Source organism: Hypanus sabinus (genome assembly GCF_030144855.1).
Source record: "Hypanus sabinus isolate sHypSab1 chromosome 1 unlocalized genomic scaffold, sHypSab1.hap1 SUPER_1_unloc_5, whole genome shotgun sequence".
Classification (NCBI taxonomy): domain Eukaryota; kingdom Metazoa; phylum Chordata; class Chondrichthyes; order Myliobatiformes; family Dasyatidae; genus Hypanus; species Hypanus sabinus.
The window spans coordinates 270,584-291,909 of NW_026778912.1; the positions used below are offsets into that span (position 1 = coordinate 270,584).

At 55.4% G+C, this 21,326-nt stretch overlaps 1 protein-coding gene across 2 annotated transcripts in view; it reads left to right on the forward strand.

The window, feature by feature from the left end:
- Positions 1-2,459: 2,459 nt before the first annotated feature.
- Positions 2,460-21,326, forward strand: part of psenen (presenilin enhancer, gamma-secretase subunit) — a 55,998-nt gene continuing 37,131 nt past the window's right edge. The window contains exons 1-2 of one of the 2 annotated variants that reach the window (XM_059957456.1): positions 2,460-2,541; positions 3,358-3,459. In XM_059957456.1, the coding sequence (XP_059813439.1) occupies positions 3,399-3,459 (61 nt within the window). In that variant the 5' untranslated portion in view covers positions 2,460-2,541; positions 3,358-3,398. The remainder of the gene's footprint in view (positions 2,542-3,357; positions 3,460-21,326) is intronic. The other variant, XM_059957457.1, reaches the window with a different exon arrangement.

The following is a 21,326-nucleotide window of genomic DNA, read 5'->3' on the forward strand; positions in this document are numbered from 1 at the left end:
ATTCATCAGATTTGACTTGGCCAACGAGAGTGGTTTCATCAGCAAATTTGAATATGGCATTGGAGCTGTACTTGGGCATACATTCATAAGTGTAAAGCAAGTAGAGCGGGGGGTAAGCACACAGTCTTGTGGTGTACCCATGCTGATAGAGATTGTGGAGAAGATGGTGTTGCCAATCTGAACTGACTGGCACCTGTGGGAAAATTGAGGATCCAATTACAAAAGGAGATATTGCAGCCAAGGTCTTGAAGCTTTTGGATTAGTTTTGAGGGGGTGATGGTATTGAATAACAAGCTGTAGTCAATAAAGAGCATCCTAATATATGCATCTTTACTGTCCAGATGTTCCAAGGTTTAGAGAAGAAGGAGGCGACCGCAGACTGCCAAAGCAGGAGGTTAAAGATTTCAGTGAACACTTCAGCCAGTTCATAAGCACAGGTATTTATTATTCAGCTGGCATCCCGACTGGGCCATATGCTTTTTGTGGGTTCACCATCCTGAAGACTGTTCGTACGCCAGCCTTAAGAGATCGCAATCACAGGCTAATCAGGGGCTGCAAGAGTTTGTGATTATTCCTCCATGCTTTGGCAGTCAAAGCAGAGAAGGCATTGAGCCAATGTGGAAGCAAAGCCCCGTTGTCACCGAGGTTACTTTATAGGAGGTGATAGCATTCAAGCCGTGCCACAACTGTCGAGTATCCTTCGTTGATTCAAGTTTAGTCAGGAATTGCCATTTTACCAACAAGATGCTTTCAGGAGACCATCTTGGTCCTTTTATAACTTTCTCGGTCACCAGATTTGAAAGATTTTGCAAGGAAACACTCATTTACAATAAAGTCTGTGCCAACCATAGTGTATTCGTTCAGATCCACAGATGAGACCTTGAACACAGTCCAGTCCACAAACAATGCAAATCTGTCTCACATGATCACTTCTTTGTTGCCTTAATCTCTGGAGCTTTGCTTTTTAGCCTCAGCTTGTATGCAAATAAGAGAATGACAGCCAAGTGATCAGATTTACAGAAATGTACTCTGGTCATGGAACTGCAGGGAATCCTTATCTTAGAATAGCAGTGGTCTAGTGTGCTGGGACCTCTGGTGCTAGATTGTATGCTGATGGTAATTGGGCAGGATTTTCTACAAACAAGCCTGGTTGAAATTCCCAACAACGATTTGAAATGTGTCAGGATGGACTGTTTCTTGTTTAGAGATTTACATCAATGAGGCACCAATAGTCTAAACTTGTACCAGAATTCCTTAATTTACCTTGGTTTTTACTGCCATATTTCAAAGATTCAAAGTCTAGTTATTACCAAAGTACGTGTGCCGTATAAAACATTGAGATTCTTCCCAGAGAGCCATAAAACAAAGAAAAACAGTGGAACACGTTAAATCCCCAACAAACAAAAAACAACAAATCTTGCAAATGGTAAAAATGAGCCAAAAACACTGAATATAAAACATTAAACCACAAAGTCATAGACTTTGTGCAGTGTCATTCACTGACTGCAGAGCAACAAGAAAGCAGAATATTAACTGCAGAATCAAAAGACAAACAGCATCGATGAAAACCTTGCCCAAGACCCAAGATTCTGGGACCATCTTCCAGCAGTAACAAGTGAGTTGGGAGAGCGTGACACACAGAGAGACCAAAGGCACCTTCCACTGGCAGTAGTGAGCAAGAGGGAAAGAGAGAGAGTGGTCAAATGCAGGCAGATGGTGCCTTCTGCTCTTGACCTTACTGATTTCAATCTTCCTCCATGCTTTAATCAGAGTGGACCACGGGCTAACGCCCATCTCCATGCTTCTTGGCCTCTAGGCCGCACAATTCAATTTAAACCCAACTGAACTCTCTGGGAGACAGCAAAACGCCAGATCACTCAATCACCCCAAACGTGTAAATATTAACAGAATCATGCTTGAAAGAGGAAGTAAAAGAAGTAGTTTCCTGAAATGTCTGAATATTTACCTCAATATTCCTTCAATTTACCTCAGGTTTCCCCCCCCCCCCTTTGCTTCCCCATTCCCTCGTAATTTTCCTTGAGTTTCCTCAGGTACCTCCACTTCATCCCACAATTGATCTGAGGCTTTCCAACCACTCAACTTTCCTCAATTTTCCCCCTCCTCCCACGTTTAACATCCTTCTATTTTCACTGCAGCTCTCCCGCCAGGAGAACGGCGCATGCGCCGAACCGCAGCGCAGTGTCCGCCGGGTATTGTAGTACTGTCAGTCTTGACTATTTAACTCCACCTCCCGGCATGCCCCGAGAGCCTATCCCGTCCTCCGCGCTGTTCTCTGGGAAGAAAGAGCTTTTAGGGGATAAAACACGTCAAAAGTAAACAAACCACTTTAAAAATTTCAAAGAAAACTAGAAAATTAGTTATGATAAAGAATCTACCAAATAGATTGCAAGAGGTCTGTCGGCATTCACCGCAGCCTGAGCTGGTGTGTTGTTCGTCGGGAATTGTAGTTTGTTTCGGGTGCTTTCCCAGCAGGCAGCGCGACCGCCGGCCGTGATCGGGAGTCAGGAACGGTGCGAGGCGGTAGGAATTTCCCGGGAGGAATGAAGGGGCAACAGGATTAAAGAGGAGGGGGAAAAGATTTTCGGGGACACAAGTGCGACTGCTGGGAGATTGTTGGGAAAGGACTTAAAGGGGAAGTGGGGTTAATGTGCAGGTTTATAAGGTAGGGTGGGCGAAGTGGGTTAATGGCCAGCGGGCTTGTACGATGGTGGGGTTGTTGGAGAGTTTATGGGTTGGGGTTGGGGTTAGGGAAGGGAGATGAGTTAATGGGCATTGACAGAGGGGGGAGAGGTTAATGGGCAGAGGTGGAGGAGTGGAAGGGAAGTGGTGAGGGGTTAATGGACAGTGTTTGTGATTGGAGGAGGGGTTGGGATAGAGGTGTTATGAAGGGGAAGGGGTTTAATGAACAGGGAGTGGGTGGAGGGTTTAGGGTTAATGCAGATGGTGTGGGGTTGGTGTGGAAAGGGTGTGAGGTCATAGAGGGACCTCAAGCCCCCTTCAAGGGAAGTAATAAAGGGAGAGTGGAAGGGGTTAAGTGGGGTCAAAGGGAGTTGAAGTTAATGGGGAGGGGTAAAAGTAACGAGAAGGGGTGAAATAGGAGATTAATGATGAATGGGATAATAGTTATAGGCAAAATGGAGTGAGTTCAATTGGTATTTAGCTATTTAGTTACATGGGAAAGCTGAATAAGGGGAATCGAGGGAGTTCATTGAAGGGATTGTTAAAGGGAAGTGGGAGGAGAGAGGGAACAGGAAGGGGGAATGAATTAGCCAGGCTGTGTATTGCATTACTTTTCATTACTTACGCCATCCCCCCCCCCCCCCCACCCCGTTGCAGGAGGTACCTGAGGATTGACGAGTCCTCACCCAAGGTCTACAATGAATCTGGAGCGAGTCAGTAACGAGGACAAACTTAATCTGTGTCGCAAATACTACCTGGGTGAGTATAATTGGCAAGGAGGGTGTTGTTTAATGGGATTGAGCGTGTCTAGCAACTTAACCATCTCATTCCAAGGTACGACTACACGGTTTGAACATGGCCTTCACAAGTAGACGGGATGGTGAAGAAGGTGTTTGGCACACTGGCCTTCATCAGTCAGGGCAATGCGTATAGAAACTGTTGCAGTCATACAAGACGTTGGCGAGGCTGTATCTGGACTACTGTTCTGTTTTAGTCACTCTGCTGTAGAAATGGAGCCATTAAGCTGGAGAGAGTGCAGAGGAGATACGAATATGTTGCCGGGACAATTTTGGAGAACGGTTGAGGAGACTGAAAGGTGATCTTATAAAAGTGTGTAATATCAAGAGGGTATAGATGAGGGCAAATACATGCAGTCTGTTTGCCAGGGTTGGGGAAGTCAAAAACTAGAGGACAAAGGTTTAAGTTGAGAGGGGAGTAATTTAATATGAACCCTAGGGGCAACTGTGTTTTGCCAATGTCTATGGAATGAGCTGGTAGAGGAAGTGGTTGAAGCAGGTACATGACCACTAATTAAGAGACACTTCTCAGGGTCATGCCAAGGTTTAGAGGGATATGGAGAAAATGAGGCCAAATGTGGCTGACTGAATTGGGGGGAGCCAGTAGGCCAAAGGGCCTGTTTCTGTGCTGTGTGTCTGACCGACGCTGGTACCTGGAGCAAACAAACAATGTCTGGAACTCAGCGATTCAAGGGGCGTGTGTGTGTGTGGGGCTTGAGCCCCTTCCCCCCCCTGCCCCCACCCAAGTTTTAGTCCTCCTTCCCAGTTCCTTTAATCACTTCACACTCTGGTTATCCTCCCTCATCTAACGCCATCTAGTATTCATCTCTCCTCCAAGTACTTCTCATTCTCTCCTTCTTTACCAGAACATAAAGTACAATACAGGTCCTGCAGCCCAAAATGCAGTGCTGACCTATTAACCAGCTCCACAATCAAACTAACCCTTCCTGCCTCTACGGCCTGGAACCCTCCATTTTTCTTTCATCTATGTGCCTGTCTACAAGTCTTAAATGCCCCTCATGTATCTGCCACTCCCACCACCCTGGCATCATGTTCCACACACCCACCACTCTGTTTAAAAATATGAACTACCTCTAACATCTCCCCTAAACCTTCCTTCACTAACCTTAAATTGGATTCATCATATTCCAGACTTTAGTGTTCCTTGCTTAGCTCCCTCCAGCTGTCTCCACCTTCACCTTCCCCCACCCCCAATATTTTGTCCTTATCAGTTTCCACCAATAGCTGAGCAATTGGAAGAGGTCGAATAGATGAAGACTATTCCCTGAAGGGAGATCTCAGAATGCTGAGTGTTAGTGATAGGGTGAGTGATGCTGGCTTTTTCCACTCGGGTTGAGTGAGGCGAGAACATCAGCTCGGGGTGAAAGGTGAAATATTTAACAGGAACCTGAAGGGGATCTTCTTCACTCAGGGTAGTGAGAGTGTAAAACAAGCTGCCAGTGGAAATGGTGGATGTCGATCTGATTCAAACATTTCAGAGAAGCTTGGACAGGAACATGGATGGTAGATAGCGGCTGGGTGCATGTAGAGGACTGGGTTCACTAATGGGAGATATGTACGGATGTGGTTTGGGTGCAGGTAGAGGGGGACTAGAAACATTGATGGGAAATGTAGGGGGATATGGTCTGGGGGAGGTGGAGGGATCTAGTCTAGGTGTAGGTAGAGGGGACTAGATATACTGATGGGAGATACGGATGGATATGGTCTGGGAGTAGGTAGAGGGGTAACTAGGTGCACAGATGGGAGGAATGAAGGAATATAGGCTGTGTGAGGTGGAGGACTTAGTACACAAATGGGAGATATGGATAGATATGGTCTGGGAATAGATAGAGGGCCAGTAAACCGGCTGGAGAAATGGTCTGGGTGCGAGTAGAGATATAGGTACACCAATTGGAGATATGGACTGGGTGTATGTAGAGGTCTAGGTACACCAATTGGAGAAATGGACTAAGTACAGGTAGAGGAGATATGAAGGTCCAGGAGTAGGTAGAGGGGTAACTAGGTGCACGGATGGGAGCTGTGGAGGAATATGGTCTGGGTGCAGGTAGAGGATTAGGTACATGGCTGGGAGAGGTGGACTGGGACTACGTACACAGCTGGGAGAGGTGGACGGGGACCAGGTACACAGCTGGGAGAGGTGGAGGGGGACTAGGTACACAGATCATGGAGAGGTGGAGGGGGACTAGGTACACAGATGGGAAAGGTGGAGGGGGACCAGGTACACAGCTTCGAGAGGTGGAGGGGGACTAGGTACACAGATGGGAGAGGTGGACGGGGACTAGGTACACAGATCAGAGAGGTGGAGGGGCACGAGGTACACAGATGGGAGAGGTGGAGGGGGACTAGGTACACAGATCTTGGAGAGGTGGAGGGGGACTAGGTACACAGATGGGAGAGGTGGAGGGGGACGAGGTACACAGCTTGGAGAGGTGGAGGGGGTCTAGGTACACAGACGGGGGAGGTGGAGGGGCACTAGGTACACAGATGGGACAGGTGGAGGGGGACTAGGTACACAGATGGGAGAGGTGGAGGGCGACTAGGAACACAGCTTTGAGAGGTGGAGGGGGACTAGGTACACAGATCTTGGAGAGGTGGAGGGGGACTAGGTACACTGATGGGAGAGGTGGAGGGGGACTAGGTACACAGATGGGACAGGTGGAGGGGGACTAGGAACACAGCTTTGAGAGGTGGAGGGGGACTAGGTACACAGATGGGACAGGTGGAGGGGGACTAGGAACACAGCTTTGAGAGGTGGAGGGGGACTAGGTACACAGATGGGACAGGTGGAGGGGGACTAGGAACACAGCTTTGAGAGGTGGAGGGGGACTAGGTACACAGATGGGACAGGTGGAGGGGGACTAGGAACACAGCTTTGAGAGGTGGAGGGGGACTAGGTACACAGATCTTGGAGAGGTGGAGGGGGACTAGGTACACGGATGGGACAGGTGGAGGGGGACTAGGTACACAGATGGGACAGGTGGAGGGGGACTAGGAACACAGCTTTGAGAGGTGGAGGGGGACTAGGTACACAGATCTTGGAGAGGTGGAGGGGGACTAGGTACACAGATGGGAGAGGTGGAGGGGGACTAGGTACTATGTTGGAGAGGGGGAGTGGGAGTGGGTACACAGATGGGAGAGGTGGACGGGGACTAGGTACACAGATCAGAGAGGTGGAGGGGCACGAGGTACACAGATGGGAGAGGTGGACGGGGACTAGGTACACAGATGGGAGAGGTGGAGGGGGACTAGGTACACAGATCTTGGAGAGGTGGAGGGGGACTAGGTACATGGATGGGAGAGGTGGAGGGGGACTAGGTACACAGATGGGACAGGTGGAGGGGGACTAGGAACACAGCTTTGAGAGGTGGAGGGGGACTAGGTACACAGATGGGACAGGTGGAGGGGGACTAGGAACACAGCTTTGAGAGGTGGAGGGGGACTAGGTACACAGATCTTGGAGAGGTGGAGGGGGACTAGGTACACGGATGGGACAGGTGGAGGGGGACTAGGTACACAGATGGGACAGGTGGAGGGGGACTAGGAACACAGCTTTGAGAGGTGGAGGGGGACTAGGTACACAGATCTTGGAGAGGTGGAGGGGGACTAGGTACACAGATGGGAGAGGTGGAGGGGGACTAGGTACGATGTTGGAGAGGGGGAGTGGGAGTGGGTACACAGATGGGAGAGGTGGACGGGGACTAGGTACACAGATCAGAGAGGTGGAGGGGCACGAGGTACACAGATGGGAGAGGTGGACGGGGACTAGGTACACAGATGGGAGAGGTGGAGGGGGACTAGGTACACAGATCTTGGAGAGGTGGAGGGGGACTAGGTACACAGATGGGAGAGGTGGAGGGGGACGAGGTACACAGCTTGGAGAGGTGGAGGGGGTCTAGATACACAGATGGGGGAGGTGGAGGGGCACTAGGTACACAGATGGGACAGGTGCAGGGGGACTAGGTACACAGCTTGGAGAGGTGGAGGGGGTCCAGGTTCACAGATGGGGGAGGTGGAGGGGGACTAGGTACACAGATGGGACAGGTGGAGGGGGACTAGGTACACAGCTTTGAGAGGTGGAGGGGGACTAGGTACACAGATGAGAGGTGGAGGGGGACTAGGTACACAGATGGGAGAGGTGGAGGGGGACGAGGTACACAGCTTGGAGAGGTGGAGGGGGTCTAGGTACATAGATGGGGGAGGTGGAGGGGCACTAGGTACACAGATGGGACAGGTGGAGGGGGACTAGGCACACAGATGGGAGAGGTGGAGGGCGACTAGGAACACAGCTTTGAGAGGTGGAGGGGGACTAGGTACACAGATCTTGGAGAGATGGAGGGGGACTAGGTACACGGATGGGAGAGGTGGAGGGGGACTAGGTACACAGATGGGACAGGTGGAGGGGGACTAGGAACACTGCTTTGAGAGGTGGAGGGGGACTAGGTACACAGATCTTGGAGAGGTGGAGGGGGACTAGGTACACAGATGGGAGAGGTGGAGGGGGACTAGGTACGATGTTGGAGAGGTGGAGTGGGAGTGGGTACACAGATGGTAGAGGTGGAGGGGGACGAGGTACACAGATGAGAGAGGTGGAGGGGGACGAGGTACACAGATGAGAGAGGTGGAGGGGGACTAGGTACACAGATCTTGGAGAAGTGGAGGGGGACTAGGTACACAGATTGCAGAGGGGGAGGGGGACTACACAGATGGGAGAGGTGGAGGGGGACGAGGTACACAGATCTTGGAGAGGTGGAGGGGGACTAGGTACACAGATTGCAGAGGGGGAGGGGGACTACACAGATGGGAGAGGTGGAGGGGGACTAGGTACACAGATCTTGGAGAGGTGGAGGGGGACTAGGTACACAGATCGGAGAGGTGGAGGGGGACTAGGTACACAGATGGGAGAGGTGGAGGGGGACGAGGTACACAGCTTGGAGAGGTGGAGGGGGTCTAGGTACACAGATGGGGGAGGTGGAGGGGCACTAGGTACACAGATGGGACAGGTGGAGGGCGACTAGGTACACAGCTGGGAGAGGTGGACGGGGACTAGGTACACAGATGGGAGAGGTGGAGGGGGACTAGGTACGATGTTGGTGAGGTGGAGTGGGAGTGGGTATACAGATGGTAGAGGTGGAGGGGGACGAGGTACACAGATGAGAGAGGTGGAGGGGGTCGAGGTACACAGATGAGAGAGGTGGAGGGGGACGAGGTACACAGATGGGACAGGTGGAGGGGGACTAGGAACACAGCTTTGAGAGGTGGAGGGGGACTAGGTACACAGATCTTGGAGTGGTGGAGGGGGACTAGGTACACAGATGGGAGAGGTGGAGGGGGACTAGGTACGATGTTGGAGAGGTGGAGTGGGAGTGGGTACACAGATGGTAGAGGTGGAGGGGGACTAGGTACACAGATTGCAGAGGGGGAGGGGGACTACACAGATGGGAGAGGTGGAGGGGGGCGAGGTACACAGATCTTGGAGAGGTGGAGGGGGACTAGGTACACAGATGGGACAGGTGGAGGGGGACTAGGAACACAGCTTTGAGAGGTGGAGGGGGACTAGGTACACAGATCTTGGAGAGGTGGAGGGGTACTAGGTACACAGATGGGAGAGGTGGAGGGGGACTAGGTACAATGTTGGAGAGGTGGAGTGGGAGTGGGTACACAGATGGTAGAGGTGGAGGGGGACGAGGTACACAGATGAGAGAGGTGGAGGGGGACGAGGTACACAGATGGGAGAGGTGGAGGGGGACCAGGTACACAGCTTCGAGAGGTGGAGGGGGACTAGGTACACAGATGGGAGAGGTGGACGGGGACTAGGTACACAGATCAGAGAGGTGGAGGGGCACGAGGTACACAGATGGGAGAGGTGGATGGGGACTAGGTACACAGATGGGAGAGGTGGAGGGGGACTAGGTACACAGATCTTGGAGAGGTGGAGGGGGACTAGGTACACAGATGGGAGAGGTGGAGGGGGACTAGGTACACAGATGGGAGAGGTGGAGGGGGACGAGGTACACAGCTTGGAGAGGTGGAGGGGGTCTAGGTACACAGATGGGGGATGTGGAGGGGTACTAGGTACACAGATGGGACAGGTGGAGGGGGACTAGGCACACAGATGGGAGAGGTGGAGGGCGACTAGGAACACAGCTTTGAGAGGTGGAGGGGGACTAGGTACACAGATCTTGGAGAGGTGGAGGGGGACTAGGTACACGGATGGGAGAGGTGGAGGGGGACTAGGAACACAGCTTTGAGAGGTGGAGGGGGACTAGGTACACAGATCTTGCAGAGGTGGAGGGGGACTAGGTACACAGATGGGAGAGGTGGAGGGGGTCGAGGTACACAGATGGGAGAGGTGGAGGGGGACCAGGTACACAGCTTCGAGAGGTGGAGGGGGACTTGGTACGATGTTGGAGAGGTGGAGTGGGAGTGGGTACACAGATGGTAGAGGTGGAGGGGGTCGAGGTACACAGATGAGAGAGGTGGAGGGGGACTAGGTACACAGATCTTGGAGAGGTGGAGGGGGACTAGGTACACAGATGGGAGAGGTGGAGGGGGACGGTACGATGTTGGAGAGGTGGAGTGGGAGTGGGTACACAGATGGTAGAGGTGGAGGGGGACGAGGTACACAGATGAGAGAGGTGGAGGGGGTCGAGGTACACAGATGAGAGAGGTGGAGGGGGACTAGGTACACAGATCTTGGAGAGGTGGAGGGGGACTAGGTACACAGCTGGGAGAGGTGGAGGGGGACTAGGTACACAGATCTTGGAGAGGTGGAGGGGGACTAGGTACACAGATGGGAAAGGTGGAGGGGGACCAGGTACACAGCTTCGAGAGGTGGAGGGGGACTAGGTACACAGATGGGAGAGGTGGACGGGGACTAGGTACACAGATCAGAGAGGTGGAGGGGCACGAGGTACACAGATGGGAGAGGTGGACGGGGACTAGGTACACAGATGGGAGAGGTGGAGGGGGACTAGGTACACAGATCTTGGAGAGGTGGAGGGGGACTAGGTACACAGATGGGAGAGGTGGAGGGGGACGAGGTACACAGCTTGGAGAGGTGGAGGGGGTCTAGGTACAGATGGGGGAGGTGCAGGGGCACTAGGTACACAGATGGGACAGGTGGAGGGGGACTAGGCACACAGCTTTGAGAGGTGGAGAGGGACAAGGTACACAGATCTTGGAGAGGTGGAGGGGGACTAGGTACACAGATGGGAGAGGTGGAGGGAGACTAGGTACGATGTTGGAGAGGTGGAGTGGGAATGGGTACACAGATGGTAGAGGTGGAGGGGGACGAGGTAAACAGATGAGAGAGGTGGAGGGGGTCGAGGTACACAGATGAGAGAGGTGGAGGGGGACTAGGTACACAGATCTTGGAGAGGTGGAGGGGGACTAGGTACACAGCTGGGAGAGGTGGAGGGGGACTAGGTACACAGATCTTGGAGAGGTGGAGGGGGACTAGGTACACAGATGGGAAAGGTGGAGGGGGACCAGGTACACAGCTTCGAGAGGTGGAGGGGGACTAGGTACACAGATGGGAGAGGTGGACGGGGACTAGGTACACAGATCAGAGAGGTGGAGGGGCACGAGGTACACAGATGGGAGAGGTGGACGGGGACTAGGTACACAGATGGGAGAGGTGGAGGGGGACTAGGTACACAGATCTTGGAGAGGTGGAGGGGGACTAGGTACACAGCTGGGAGAGGTGGAGGGGGACTAGGTACACAGATCTTGGAGAGGTGGAGGGGGACTAGGTACACAGATGGGAAAGGTGGAGGGGGACCAGGTACACAGCTTCGAGAGGTGGAGGGGGACTAGGTACACAGATGGGAGAGGTGGACGGGGACTAGGTACACAGATCAGAGAGGTGGAGGGGCACGAGGTACACAGATGGGAGAGGTGGACGGGGACTAGGTACACAGATGGGAGAGGTGGAGGGGGACTAGGTACACAGATCTTGGAGAGGTGGAGGGGGACTAGGTACACAGATGGGAGAGGTGGAGGGGGACGAGGTACACAGCTTGGAGAGGTGGAGGGGGTCTAGGTACAGATGGGGGAGGTGCAGGGGCACTAGGTACACAGATGGGACAGGTGGAGGGGGACTAGGCACACAGCTTTGAGAGGTGGAGAGGGACAAGGTACACAGATCTTGGAGAGGTGGAGGGGGACTAGGTACACAGATGGGAGAGGTGGAGGGAGACTAGGTACGATGTTGGAGAGGTGGAGTGGGAATGGGTACACAGATGGTAGAGGTGGAGGGGGACGAGGTACACAGATGAGAGAGGTGGAGGGGGTCGAGGTACACAGATGAGAGAGGTGGAGGGGGACTAGGTACACAGATCTTGGAGAGGTGGAGGGGGACTAGGTACACAGCTGGGAGTGGTGGAGGGGGACTAGGTACACAGATCTTGGAGAGGTGGAGGGGGACAAGGTACATAGATGGGAAAGGTGGAGGGGGACCAGGTACACAGCTTCGAGAGGTGGAGGGGGACTAGGTACACAGATGGGAGAGGTGGACGGGGACTAGGTACACAGATCAGAGAGGTGGAGGGGCACGAGGTACACAGATGGGAGAGGTGGACGGGGACTAGGTACACAGATGGGAGAGGTGGAGGGGGACTAGGTACACAGATCTTGGAGAGGTGGAGGGGGACTAGGTACACAGATGGGAGAGGTGGAGGGGGACGAGGTACACAGTTTGGAGAGGTGGAGGGGGTCTAGGTACACAGATGGGGGAGGTGGAGGGGCACTAGGTACACAGATGGGACAGGTGGAGGGGGACTAGGTACACAGATGGGAGAGGTGGAGGGCGACTAGGAACACAGCTTTGAGAGGTGTAGGGGGACTGGGTACACAGATCTTGGAGAGGTGGAGGGGGACTAGGTACACGGATGGGAGAGGTGGAGGGGGACTAGGTGCACAGATGGGACAGGTGGAGGGGGACTAGGAACACAGCTTTGAGAGGTGGAGGGGGACTAGGTACACAGATCTTGGAGAGGTGGAGGGGGACTAGGTACACAGATGGGAGAGGTGGAGGGGGACGAGGTACACAGCTTGGAGAGGTGGAGGGGGTCTAGGTACACAGATGGGGGAGGTGGAGGGGCACTAGGTACACAGATGGGACAGGTGGAGGGGGACTAGGTACACAGATGGGAGAGGTGGAGGGGGACTAGGTACACGGATGGGAGAGGTGGAGGGGGACTAGGTACACAGATGGGACAGGTGGAGGGGGACTAGGTACACAGATCTTGGAGAGGTGGAGGGGGACTAGGTACACAGATGGGAGAGGTGGAGGAGGACTAGGTACGATGTTGGAGAGGTGGAGTGGGAGTGGGTACACAGATGGTAGAGGTGGAGGGGGACGAGGTACACAGATGAGAGAGGTGGAGGGGGACGAGGTACACAGATGAGAGAGGTGGAGGGGGACTAGGTACACAGATGGGAGAGGTGGAGGGGGACGAGGTACACAGCTTTGAGAGGTGGAGGGGGACTAGGTACACAGATGGGAGTGGTGGAGGGGGACTAGGTACACAGATGGGACAGGTGGAGGGGGACTAGGTACACAGCTTTGAGAGGTGGAGGGGGTCTCGGTTCACAGATGGGGGAGGTGGAGGGGGACTAGGTACACAGATGGGACAGGTGGAGGGGGACTAGGTACACAGCTTGGAGAGGTGGAGGGGGTCCAGGTTCACAGATGGGGGAGGTGGAGGGGGACTAGGTACACAGATGGAACAGGTGGAGGGGGACTAGGTACACAGATGGAACAGGTGGAGGGGGACTAGGTACACAGATGGGACAGGTGGAGGGCGACTAGGTACACAGCTGGGAGAGGTGGACGGGGACTAGGTACACAGATGGGAGAGGTGGAGGTGGACTAGGTACACAGATGGCAGAGGTGGAGGGGGTCTAGGTACACAGATGGGAGAGGTGGAGGGGGACTAGGTACACAGCATGGAGAGGTGGAGGGGGACGAGGTACACAGATGGGAGAGGTGGACGGGGACTAGGTACACAGATGGGAGAGGTGGAGGGGGACTAGGTACACAGCTTGGAGAGGTGGAGGGGGACAAGGTAGACAGATTGGAGAGGTGGAGGGGGACTAGGTACACAGATGGGAGAGGTGGAGGGGGACTAGGTACACAGATTGCAAAGGAGGAGGGGGACAAGGTAGACAGCTTTGAGAGGTGGAGGGGGACTAGGTACACAGATCTTGGAGAGGTGGAGGGGGACTAGGTGCACAGATTGCAGAGGGGCAGGGGTCTACACAGATGGGAGAGGTGGAGGGGGACGAGGTACACAGATCTTCGAGAGGTGGAGGGGGACTAGGTATACAGATTGCAGAGGTGGAGGGGGACTAGGTAACCAGATCTTGGAGAGGTGGAGGGGGACTAGGTACACAGCTTTGAGAGGTGGAGGGGGACTAGGTACACAGATGGGAGAGGTGGAGGGGGACGAGGTACACAGATGGGAGAGGTGGAGGGGGACCAGGTACACAGCTTCGAGAGGTGGAGGGGGACTAGGTACACAGATGGGAGAGGTGGACGGGGACTAGGTACACAGATCAGAGAGGTGGAGGGGCACGAGGTACACAGATGGGAGAGGTGGATGGGGACTAGGTACACAGATGGGAGAGGTGGAGGGGGACTAGGTACACAGATCTTGGAGAGGTGGAGGGGGACTAGGTACACAGATGGGAGAGGTGGAGGGGGACTAGGTACACAGATGGGAGAGGTGGAGGGGGACGAGGTACACAGCTTGGAGAGGTGGAGGGGGTCTAGGTACACAGATGGGGGATGTGGAGGGGTACTAGGTACACAGATGGGACAGGTGGAGGGGGACTAGGCACACAGATGGGAGAGGTGGAGGGCGACTAGGAACACAGCTTTGAGAGGTGGAGGGGGACTAGGTACACAGATCTTGGAGAGGTGGAGGGGGACTAGGTACACGGATGGGAGAGGTGGAGGGGGACTAGGAACACAGCTTTGAGAGGTGGAGGGGGACTAGGTACACAGATCTTGCAGAGGTGGAGGGGGACTAGGTACACAGATGGGAGAGGTGGAGGGGGTCGAGGTACACAGATGAGAGAGGTGGAGGGGGACTAGGTACACAGATCTTGGAGAGGTGGAGGTGGAGAGATCTTGGAGAGGTGGAGGGGGACTAGGTACACAGATGGGAGAGGTGGAGGGGGTCGAGGTACACAGATGGGAGAGGTGGAGGGGGACCAGGTACACAGCTTCGAGAGGTGGAGGGGGACTTGGTACGATGTTGGAGAGGTGGAGTGGGAGTGGGTACACAGATGTTAGAGGTGGAGGGGGACGAGGTACACAGATGAGAGAGGTGGAGGGGGTCGAGGTACACAGATGAGAGAGGTGGAGGGGGACTAGGTACACAGATCTTGGAGAGGTGGAGGGGGACTAGGTACACAGATGGGAGAGGTGGAGGGGGACGGTACGATGTTGGAGAGGTGGAGGGGGTCTAGGTACACAGATCTTGGAGAGGTGGAGGGGGACTAGGTACACAGATGGGAAAGGTGGAGGGGGACCAGGTACACAGCTTCGAGAGGTGGAGGGGGACTAGGTACACAGATGGGAGAGGTGGACGGGGACTAGGTACACAGATCAGAGAGGTGGAGGGGCACGAGGTACACAGATGGGAGAGGTGGACGGGGACTAGGTACACAGATGGGAGAGGTGGAGGGGGACTAGGTACACAGATCTTGGAGAGGTGGAGGGGGACTAGGTACACAGATGGGAGAGGTGGAGGGGGACGAGGTACACAGCTTGGAGAGGTGGAGGGGGTCTAGGTACAGATGGGGGAGGTGCAGGGGCACTAGGTACACAGATGGGACAGGTGGAGGGGGACTAGGCACACAGCTTTGAGAGGTGGAGAGGGACAAGGTACACAGATCTTGGAGAGGTGGAGGGGGACTAGGTACACAGATGGGAGAGGTGGAGGGAGACTAGGTACGATGTTGGAGAGGTGGAGTGGGAATGGGTACACAGATGGTAGAGGTGGAGGGGGACGAGGTACACAGATGAGAGAGGTGGAGGGGGTCGAGGTACACAGATGAGAGAGGTGGAGGGGGACTAGGTACACAGATCTTGGAGAGGTGGAGGGGGACTAGGTACACAGCTGGGAGAGGTGGAGGGGGACTAGGTACACAGATCTTGGAGAGGTGGAGGGGGACTAGGTACACAGATGGGAAAGGTGGAGGGGGACCAGGTACACAGCTTCGAGAGGTGGAGGGGGACTAGGTACACAGATGGGAGAGGTGGACGGGGACTAGGTACACAGATCAGAGAGGTGGAGGGGCACGAGGTACACAGATGGGAGAGGTGGACGGGGACTAGGTACACAGATGGGAGAGGTGGAGGGGGACTAGGTACACAGATCTTGGAGAGGTGGAGGGGGACTAGGTACACAGATGGGAGAGGTGGAGGGGGACGAGGTACACAGTTTGGAGAGGTGGAGGGGGTCTAGGTACACAGATGGGGGAGGTGGAGGGGCACTAGGTACACAGATGGGACAGGTGGAGGGGGACTAGGTACACAGATGGGAGAGGTGGAGGGCGACTAGGAACACAGCTTTGAGAGGTGTAGGGGGACTGGGTACACAGATCTTGGAGAGGTGGAGGGGGACTAGGTACACGGATGGGAGAGGTGGAGGGGGACTAGGTGCACAGATGGGACAGGTGGAGGGGGACTAGGAACACAGCTTTGAGAGGTGGAGGGGGACTAGGTACACAGATCTTGGAGAGGTGGAGGGGGACTAGGTACACAGATGGGAGAGGTGGAGGGGGACGAGGTACACAGCTTGGAGAGGTGGAGGGGGTCTAGGTACACAGATGGGGGAGGTGGAGGGGCACTAGGTACACAGATGGGACAGGTGGAGGGGGACTAGGTACACAGATGGGAGAGGTGGAGGGCGACTAGGTACACAGCTGGGAGAGGTGGACGGGGACTAGGTACACAGATGGGAGAGGTGGAGGTGGACTAGGTACACAGATGGCAGAGGTGGAGGGGGTCTAGGTACACAGATGGGAGAGGTGGAGGGGGACTAGGTACACAGATCTTGGAGAGGTGGAGGGGGACTAGGTACACAGATGAGAGAGGTGGAGGGGGTCGAGGTACACAGATGAGAGAGGTGGAGGGGAACTAGGTACACAGATCTTGGAGAGGTGGAGGGGGACTAGGTACACAGCTGGGAGAGGTGGAGGGGGACTAGGTACACAGATCTTGGAGAGGTGGAGGGGGACTAGGTACACAGATGGGAAAGGTGGAGGGGGACCTGGTACACAGCTTCGAGAGGTGGAGGGGGACTAGGTACACAGATGGGAGAGGTGGACGGGGACTAGGTACACAGATCAGAGAGGTGGAGGGGCACGAGGTACACAGATGGGAGAGGTGGACGGGGACTAGGTACACAGATGGGAGAGGTGGAGGGGGACTAGGTACACAGATCTTGGAGAGGTGGAGGGGGACTAGGTACACAGATGGGAGAGGTGGAGGGGGACGAGGTACACAGCTTGGAGAGGTGGAGGGGGTCTAGGTACAGATGGGGGAGGTGGAGGGGCACTAGGTACACAGATGGGACAGGTGGAGGGGGACTAGGCACACAGCTTTGAGAGGTGGAGAGGGACAAGGTACACAGATCTTGGAGAGGTGGAGGGGGACGAGGTACACAGATGGGAGAGGTGGAGGGAGACTAGGTACGATGTTGGAGAGGTGGAGTGGGAATGGGTACACAGATGGTAGAGGTGGAGGGGGACGAGGTACACAGATGAGAGAGGTGGAGGGGGTCGAGGTACACAGATGAGAGAGGTGGAGGGGGACTAGGTACACAGATCTTGGAGAGGTGGAGGGGGACTAGGTACACAGCTGGGAGAGGTGGAGGGGGACTAGGTACACAGATCTTGGAGAGGTGGAGGGGGACTAGGTACACAGATGGGAAAGGTGGAGGGGGACCAGGTACACAGCTTCGAGAGGTGGAGGGGGACTAGGTACACAGATGGGAGAGGTGGACGGGGACTAGGTACACAGATCAGAGAGGTGGAGGGGCACGAGGTACACAGATGGGAGAGGTGGACGGGGACTAGGTACACAGATGGGAGAGGTGGAGGGGGACTAGGTACACAGATCTTGGAGAGGTGGAGGGGGACTAGGTACACAGATGGGAGAGGTGGAGGGGGACGAGGTACACAGTTTGGAGAGGTGGAGGGGGTCTAGGTACACAGATGGGGGAGGTGGAGGGGCACTAGGTACACAGATGGGACAGGTGGAGGGGGACTAGGTACACAGATGGGAGAGGTGGAGGGCGACTAGGAACACAGCTTTGAGAGGTGTAGGGGGACTGGGTACACAGATCTTGGAGAGGTGGAGGGGGACTAGGTACACGGATGGGAGAGGTGGAGGGGGACTAGGTGCACAGATGGGACAGGTGGAGGGGGACTAGGAACACAGCTTTGAGAGGTGGAGGGGGACTAGGTACACAGATGTTGGAGAGGTGGAGGGGGACTAGGTACACAGATGGGAGAGGTGGAGGGGGACGAGGTACACAGCTTGGAGAGGTGGAGGGGGTCTAGGTACACAGATGGGGGAGGTGGAGGGGCACTAGGTACACAGATGGGACAGGTGGAGGGGGACTAGGTACACAGATGGGAGAGGTGGAGGGCGACTAGGTACACAGCAGGGAGAGGTGGACGGGGACTAGGTACACAGATGGGAGAGGTGGAGGTGGACTAGGTACACAGATGGCAGAGGTGGAGGGGGTCTAGGTACACAGATGGGCAAGGTGGAGGGGGACTAGGTACACAGATCTTGGAGAGGTGGAGGGGGACTAGGTACACGGATCGGAGAGGTGGAGGGGGACTAGGTACACAGATGGGACAGGTGGAGGGGGACTAGGAACAGCTTTGAGAGGTGGAGGGGGACTAGGTACACAGATCTTGGAGAGGTGGAGGGGGACTAGGTACACAGATGGGAGAGGTGGAGGAGGACTAGGTACGATGTTGGAGAGGTGGAGTGGGAGTGGGTACACAGATGGTAGAGGTGGAGGGGGACGAGGTACACAGATGAGAGAGGTGGAGGGGGACGAGGTACACAGATGAGAGAGGAGAAGGGGGACTAGGTACACAGATGGGAGAGGTGGAGGGGGACGAGGTACACAGCTTTGAGAGGTGGAGGGGGACTAGGTACACAGATGGGAGTAGTGGAGGGGGACTAGGTACACAGATGGGACAGGTGGAGGGGGACTAGGTACACAGCTTTGAGAGGTGGAGGGGGTCTCGGTTCACAGATGGGGGAGGTGGAGGGGGACTAGGTACACAGATGGGACAGGTGGAGGGGGACTAGGTACACAGCTTGTAGAGGTGGAGGGGGTCCAGGTTCACAGATGGGGGAGGTGGAGGGGGACTAGGTACACAGATGGAACAGGTGGAGGGGGACTAGGTACACAGATGGAACAGGTGGAGGGGGACTAGGTACACAGATGGGACAGGTGGAGGGCGACTAGGTACACAGCTGGGAGAGGTGGACGGGGACTAGGTACACAGATGGGAGAGGTGGAGGTGGACTAGGTACATAGATGGCAGAGGTGGAGGGGGTCTAGGTACACAGATGGGAGAGGTGGAGGGGGACTAGGTACACAGCTTGGAGAGGTGGAGGGGGACGAGGTACACAGATGGGAGAGGTGGACGGGGACTAGGTACACAGATGGGAGAGGTGGAGGGGGACTAGGTACACAGCTTGGAGAGGTGGAGGGGGACAAGGTAGACAGATTGGAGAGGTGGAGGGGGACTAGGTACACAGATGGGAGAGGTGGAGGGGGACTAGGTACACAGATTGCAAAGGAGGAGGGGGACAAGGTAGACAGCTTTGAGAGGTGGAGGGGGACTAGGTACACAGATCTTGGAGAGGTGGAGGGGGACTAGGTGCACAGATTGCAGAGGGGCAGGGGGACTACACAGATGGGAGAGGTGGAGGGGGACGAGGTACACAGATCTTGGAGAGGTGGAGGGGGACTAGGTACACAGCTTTGAGAGGTGGAGGGGGACTAGGTACACAGATGGGAGTGGTGGAGGGGGACTAGGTACACAGATAGGACAGGTGGAGGGGGACTAGGTACACAGCTTTGAGAGGTGGAGGGGGTCTCGGTTCACAGATGGGGGAGGTGGAGGGGGACTAGGTACACAGATGGGACAGGTGGAGGGGGACTAGGTACACAGCTTGGAGAGGTGGAGGGGGTCCAGGTTCACAGATGGGGGAGGTGGAGGGGGACTAGGTACACAGATGGGATAGGTGGAGGGGGACTAGGTACACAGCTTTGAGAGGTGGAGGGGGACTAGGTACACAGATCTTGGAGAGGTGGAGGGGGACTAGGTACACAGATGGGAGAGGTGGAGGGGGACGAGGTACACAGCTTGGAGAGGTGGAGGGGGTCTAGGTACACAGATGGGGGAGGTGGAGGGGCACTAGATACACAGATGGGACAGGTGGAGGGCGACTAGGTACACAGCTGGGAGAGGTGGACGGGGACTAGGTACACAGATGGGAGAGGTGGAGGGGGACTAGGTACACAGATGGGAGAGGTGGAGGGGGACTAGGTACGATGTTGGAGAGGTGGAGTGGGAGTGGGTATACAGATGGTAGAGTTGGAGGGGGACGAGGTACACAGATGAGAGAGGTGGAGGGGTTCGAGGTACACAGATGAGAGAGCTGGAGGGGGACTAGGTACACAGATTGCAGAGGGGGAGGGGGACTACACAGATGGGAGAGTTGGAGGGGGGCGAGGTACACAGATCTTGGAGAGGTGGAGGGGGACTAGGTACACAGATTGCAGAGGTGGAGGGGGACTAGGTAACCAGATCTTGGAGAGGTGGAGGGGGACTAGGTACACAGCTTGGAGAGTTGGAGGGGGAACTAGGTACACAGATGGGAGAGGTGGAGGGGGACTAGATACACAGCTTGGAGAGGTGGAGGGGGAACTAGGTACACAGATGGGACAGGTAGAGGGGGACTAGGAACACAGCTTTGAGAGGTGGAGGGGGACTAGGTACACAGATCTTGGAGAGGTGGAGGGGGACTAGGTACACGGATGGGAGAGGTGGAGGGGGACTAGGTACACAGATGGGACAGGTGGAGGGGGACTAGGAACACAGCTTTGAGAGGTGGAGGGGGACTAGGTACACAGATCTTGGAGAGGTGGAGGGGGACTAGGTACACAGATGGGAGAGGTGGAGGGGGACTAGGTACGATGTTGGAGAGGTGGAGTGGGAGTGGGTACACAGATGGTAGAGGTGGAGGGGGACGAGGTACACAGATGAGAGAGGTGGAGGGGGACAAGGAACACAGATGAGAGAGGTGGAGGGGGACTAGGTACACAGATGGGAGAGGTGGAGGGGGACGAGGTACACAGCTTTGAGAGGTGGAGGGGGACTAGGTACACAGATGGGAGTGGTGGAGGGGGACTAGGTACACAGATGGGACAGGTGGAGGGGGACTAGGTACACAGCTTTGAGAGGTGGAGGGGGTCTCGGTTCACAGATGGGGGAGGTGGAGGGGGACTAGGTACACAGATGGGAGAGGTGGAGGGGGACTAGGTACACAGATGGGAGAGGTGGAGGGGGACGAGGTACACAGCTTGGAGAGGTGGAGGGGGTCTAGGTACACAGATGGGGGATGTGGAGGGGCACTAGGTACACAGATGGGACAGGTGGAGGGGGACTAGGCACACAGATGGGAGAGGTGGAGGGCGACTAGGAACACAGCTTTGAGAGGTGGAGGGGGACTAGGTACACAGATCTTGGAGAGGTGGA